We start from the raw sequence: 6162 nt of genomic DNA, 5'->3' as shown, positions 1-6162 counted from the left end.
ATAATTTTATTAACACATATTTAAAACATAATTTCAAATTAAACAAAAATTTATTTTATTTTTGAACTTATTAACACATATTTAATTTCAAATTTATCAAAGTTAAAAAACCACAAAAAAAAAACTTTAAATAAAATTATAAAAAAAAAAATTACGAAGCGTCTGGCCAGGACGCCGCCACCGTGGCGGTGGTGTCTTGCCGGAACGCCGCAACCGTGGCGGTGGCGCTTGGCCGGGACGCCACTACCATGGTGGCGGCGCCTGGCCAGGCGCCACCGCCACGGTTGCGGTGTCCCGACCAGACACCACAACCACTCGTGGCGTCCCGGCCAGGCGCCACCCCTACTTTTCGTAATTTTTTCCCCGAATTACCTCGCTTTCCGGCGACGATGACGCCTCTCCGATGTCCCTCGGCCATTCACTCTGGCTCCACATTTTTCGTGAGAGAGAATTACGTTTTCGGTAAAAATTAGAAAAGGGGCAAAAGAGTCAAAGTAAAAATAATTGTGGGCTTTATGTAGAGATTTGTGGGCGATGTTTAACAAATCCCATCATATTAGGGTACGATTCAAGACGTATCGTCGTGTGTCCAACATAGACACAACAGTTGGGTGAGGTATCCATGCATTCTAGCAATAATTTGATTGAGAGTGAGGGGTAGCTCAAGTGGTTAGAGCTTCCCGCTCGGTTCTAGGAAATCCTGGGATCGATTCTCATCCTGTGAGACTGTCCATTAACCAATGGAGGAAGAATTGTTGCGAGACTGGGAGAAGTTAAAGCTTACGAAGGAGGAGACAAAGATAATTGGCGGCGATTTGTTGGGACCTGAGATAGAGGATACCAATGCCCAATTGAACTAACGTTAGTCGAAAAATTGTGCACAACCAAACCTTATAATTCAGAGGCTCTGAAATGCACACTGCAATCAGTCTGGAAATTGAAGGAATCAGTGGCAATTCGAACGGTGGGATCCAATCTTTTCGTCTTTCAATTCTTTTGCGAAAACAACAAGAACAGAGTAATTGAAGGATGCCCTTGGTTTTTTGATGACAAGATCCTATTATTGAAAGAACTTCAAGGCGATGAACAACCCTCCGAAGTCAGTTTTACCCATACTCCAATGTGGATTCGATTACTTAATGTTCCTTTCAACAAACGCAGTGAATCAGTGATGTATAATGTAGGTGAATTTTTAGGGGGCTTTGTAGAACTTGATGATGAGGATCCCCTGGGCTGGAACGAATTTGTCCAATTGAAAATTATGATGGATATTCGTAAGCCTTTACGGAGAGGCCTATTGCTTGCGACAGGTACACGTTCTCGAAATGGATAGACATGAAATACGAGAGATTGGCAGACTTTTGCTTCTTTTATGGGAGAGTTGATCACACTGATAGGGATTGTCAATTTAAGGAGAACACTGATGATCAAGAAGAAGGCCTTGTCTTCCAATATGGACCGTGGCTTCGTGCAACTCCGAGGAAACGGACAAGAATAAGTCTAGCTGAAAGGGAAAAGGAGAAAAAGTGGAGAGAAAGCCTCAAGTCGGGGACCTTCTCAAAGACTCTAAACTGTGATGATCCTGGTGCCATTAAACTAGGACCCCCAAGAGTAGCCAGAAAACTCCTATTCGGGAAGGAGAAGGACAAAAAAGAGGAGAACCGGGCTGACCAAACACCTAAGGCGAGAGAAGCGCAATTAATGATTGAGCAAGTGCAGGGAGTTCAAAAAGTGTTATCAGAACTAGAGCAGTAGGTCTGGCTTCTAGTCATGAAACATTAAATGTAGAGGGGGACGGGAGATATGAGAAGGATGGTGACATAAGTGCTGCAGTGGAGGGAATGGAAGTAAGCCCTATGATTGTAGAGTCAGACGAGGGTGTGGATGTTGAAAAGGGGTCAGATGAGGGAGGTAACATAAGTAGTATCATCAACAACGCTATTAATGTATACCCTCTCTCTTCTGCCAATATAGATGGCAGCCAACCATTTTTGTTCCCCATACAATTTGCAATGTTGATGAAAGAATGTCTACAGGAGGGAGTTGGAAAAGACTAGCAAGGAATAATAATTCTGGGAAGTCGATTGGTAGTGGCATAAGCAGCAATGTGAAAGAGGGGAGTCGAAACAGAGGTCTGGAGCAGGTTGAAGAGGAAGTCATAACTAAAAGAACCAAGGGTGTGGTTCTTACTTAGGCTGGAGACGGGGTAAACCAGGTAGAGGGTGTAGGCAAAAACCAACCCCTCGAAAAGCAATGAATGCTTTATGTTGGAAATGTCGAGGCATTGGCAACCCTCACACAGTTCGCTCACTACGTAAGTGGTGCTTTTATCATGCCCTTAGCCTTGTTTTTCTTTCGGAAACAATGATCAGCAATGTAGCGTCTGAAGCTTTAAAAAACAGGTTAGGTTTTGACAGTGCGTTTGGAGTTCGTAGTGTGGGAAAGGCCGGTGGATTATGCTTGTATTGGAATAGAGACATTATATCTTTTGATCTTATTTCTTACTCTGATAATCATATATGTGAGAGGGTGGAGCAGGGAAATTTATCTTGGAATTTTGTTAGCATCTATGGGTGCAGTGGCCGACCAATGGAGAGAAGCACAATACCTGGAATCTGATTCGCGTTTTGTGTGAAAAGCTAGAGGGACCGGTCTTATTTGGGGGGAGATTTCAAAGAAATTCTCAGCATGGAAGAGAAGAAGGGAGGGTCTGATAATGAAAGAAGGGATATTGGCAACTTTCTAGAAGCATTGAATGACTGTAATTTGCGTGATTTGGGCTTCATAGGTCAATGGTTCACGTGGGAAAGGGGGCGCACTATGGCCAAAATGGTACAGGGAAGACTCGATTGTTTCTGTGCCAACAAGGCATGGTTTGATTTGTTCCCGGATTTCCAAGTTGAACACTTTGTGCGGGTAAAATCTGATCACTCTCCCATCTTTATTCGACAGAAAAGGCCTAAGCGAAAGCGGAGAAGGGGGAAGAAGTCTTTTAAGTTCGAAACGGCCAGGCTGTTGGAGGCCTCTTGTGAACAGACAGTCAAATCGGCTTGGAGTGACTCAGAAGGAAGAAGTATGCTGGACAGATTATGCTTGATACTGGGTTCGTTGAGAAATTGGAGTGGGAAGCGGTTTATTAAATTCAACGAACAACTTGATTCCCTGGAGAAAGAACTTCAAGAGATGCAAAGGAAGGATATTTCGGAGGACCATATTCGCATTTGCACTGAGTTAGAGAGGAAAAGGGAGGAGGTGTTAGATAAACAGGAAGCCTATTGGTACCTAAGGTCACGAACAACAGAAATAAAGGATGGGGATTGAAATACCTCGTACTTTCACCACAAGGCGTCTCAAAGAAAAAGAAGAATGAAATAACAGGCTTGTTTGATGATAATGGGGTCTGGCATTATGACGAAGAAGACTTCGAAGATATAGCTGTCAACTACTACTCAAATCTTTTCTCGTCCTGAACTCAACCTGATATGCAATGTCAGGAAGTTCTCAGTGCCGTAGCTCCTACTGTCTCCACCGAAATTAATGAGAAACTTCTCAAATTGTATACCAAGGACGAGATTTACAAAGCAATTTGTGAGATGCATCCTTGTAAAGCCCCGGGTCCCGACGGATTACATGCAATCTTTTACCAGAAGTTTTGGCACATAATTGGAGATGATGTCTCTAATCATGTTCGTAGCATTCTTGAAGGTATGTGCACCCTGAATGAGGAAAACCATACTAATATTGTTTTAATTCCAAAGATAAAATCTCCTTGTTATATGTCAGAATTTCGACCAATTGCACTTTGTAATGTTTTATACAAAATTGCGTCGAAAACTCTGGTGATGAGGTTATAAAATCAATCTTACCTGGAATAATTTCTGAAAATCAAAGTGCTTTTGTTCCGGGAAGATTGAAGACTGATACTGCTCTTATTGCTTTGGAATTATTTCATACTATGAAAAAGAAAAGTACTTGTCGCAAAGGGACCATTGCTCTAAAACTTGATATGAGCAAGACATATGATAGAGTAGAATGACATTTTCTGGAAAAACTTCTCTTGCGTTTGGGATTTGCTGACAAGTGGGTTAAGTTGGTTATGAACTGTGTGAAGACGGTTTCCTACTCTTTCATAATCAATGGGGTTGTTTGTGGAGATATCAAACCGTCCGAGGCTTGAGACAAGGAGACCCCTTCTCTCCCTATTTGTTCATAATGATTGCAGATGCAATTTAAGGGCTTCTCTGCATCCAAAGCTGTGATAAATAAAGAGATTCATGGAGCTAAAGCTAGTCGCAATGGCCCATAATCTCTCACCTTTGTTTTGCTGATGACCGTTTGCTATTTGCCAGGGCCAATCGGAAGGAATGCTCAAAGATAGTTGACATCCTCAACAGTTATGAAGCAGCTTCCGGTCAGAAAATCATTTATGAAAAATCAGAGATCTCGTTTAGCAAAGGTGTCAGTCCCTTGAAGCAAAAAGTGTTGGTTGAATTCTTAGGAATGCGATTGGTAGATGATCATGGTAAGTACCTTTACCTACCATCATCGGAAGGTCGAAGAAAAATGTTTTTGCAGCTCTGAAAGAGAGAATTTGGAAGAAGCTCCAAGGGTGGAAGGAGAAGCTTCTCTCACGTGCCGGCAAGGAAACACTCATAAAATTAGTCATCCTAGCAATTCCAACGTATATTATGAGTGTTTACAAAATTCCTGTGAGTGTGATCGACGAAATTAGAGCCATGACGACCAGTTCTGTTGGGGTAATTTGGCTATAGGTAGGAAGGTCCATGGATAAATTGGAACTCTCTGTGCTCTCCCAAGTGTTTGGAAGGTCTTGGATTCCGCGACATGGCTATATTCAATGATGCAATGCTAGGACGTCAAGCTTAAAGGCTGATTTCCAAGCCTAACGCGCTTCTAAGTAGAGTCATGAGGATGAAATATTATCCAAGTGGTGATTTTATCACTACAAGAAAATTGTCTTTACATAGCGTTATTTCGTAGTGATTTTACATTCGCTATAGTATGCACATATGTTTGTGAAATAGTAGTGGAATCCGTATTATTTTACGCACATTTATAAAACATAATAATATTTATTCACCATTTTTATGCACATTTAGAAAATTATGGAAAAGCGTATTGTTTACAATCGTCACTAAAACCCAAAAATCGATACGAAAAACCTTTTTTACACTAGATTTTAAAATTTTGTTTGACAAAGAGAACAAAAAATATGTCATAGATTCTTGGATAAACATTTAATATTAAAGCTTGAGGTTGCATGTTCGAATCTTGTATAGATCATATGTAGGGTGTTTATTTATTTATTTATTTTTTGTAGAAAATGAGTTCAATATTTGTAGCGATTACAATCGCTACAATAATCACCATGATTGAATGTTGTTTTCCGTATCGATTAATAAGGACAACCCTAGCGAAAACGAAAAACACTACTAAAGGCTATGGCAACGGCGGATATTGTATTGAATAACCATTCGTTGGGATTTTTTTTTTTTTTTTTTTTTGAAGCAATTACAATCGATACGAAATGTTAACATAATCGCTATGAAAATGTATTTTTCTTATAGTGTATAAAGGCAGTAGCCGGGTCGTCATGCATCCATTCATGGAGGAGCATCCTCGGGGCAGAATATTTAATGGAGAAGGGTCTGATCTGGAGAGTTGGTAATGGAAGTGACATAAATATCTGGGAAGATTCTTGGGTTGCAGATGATAGGGGTAGCAAAATTACTTCTGAAATGTCTCCGGAAGTAAGTAGAGTTTGTGATCTAATTGACTTCAAAGCTATAGACTGGAAGCAAGACTTGCTGGAACGTACATTCAATGCGAGAGATGTGTCTTGCATTCCTTCTATTCCCATCATCATTAGATCTTCCAAGGATTGCCTTACCTGGGCCTTTTCCAAGGATGGGCAATACACTGTTAAAACAGCCTACATGCTTGGTAAGGGTTTTAATTTCGACATGTTCCACCAAGCGTGGGTAAAGCTTTGGCAACTAGATACCACTCCCAAAATACGTCATATGCTATGCCGTACTTGCGCTCAAACTTTACCTGTTAGATCCTTGTTGAAATCTCGTCATATGACGAAAGATGATACCTGCCCATGGTGCAAGAATGGACCAGAGAGACTTTGAGGCA

At 41.0% G+C, this 6162-nt stretch overlaps 1 protein-coding gene across 1 annotated transcript; it reads left to right on the top strand.

Annotated features, from left to right (window-relative positions):
- The first annotated feature begins 2688 nt into the window (after positions 1-2688).
- On the top strand, positions 2689-3321 carry LOC110711937. The gene has a single exon (XM_021890373.1). It carries the CDS (start codon positions 2689-2691, stop codon positions 3319-3321), a length of 633 nt encoding a protein of 210 aa, XP_021746065.1.
- The last annotated feature ends 2841 nt before the right edge of the window (positions 3322-6162 follow it).

Source organism: Chenopodium quinoa, unplaced genomic scaffold (assembly GCF_001683475.1).
Source record: "Chenopodium quinoa cultivar QQ74 unplaced genomic scaffold, ASM168347v1, whole genome shotgun sequence".
In the NCBI taxonomy this organism is placed as follows: Eukaryota; Viridiplantae; Streptophyta; class Magnoliopsida; order Caryophyllales; family Amaranthaceae; genus Chenopodium; species Chenopodium quinoa.
The sequence above is the reverse complement of the archived record's forward strand: the minus strand, read 5'-3'. Positions and strand labels throughout refer to the sequence as shown.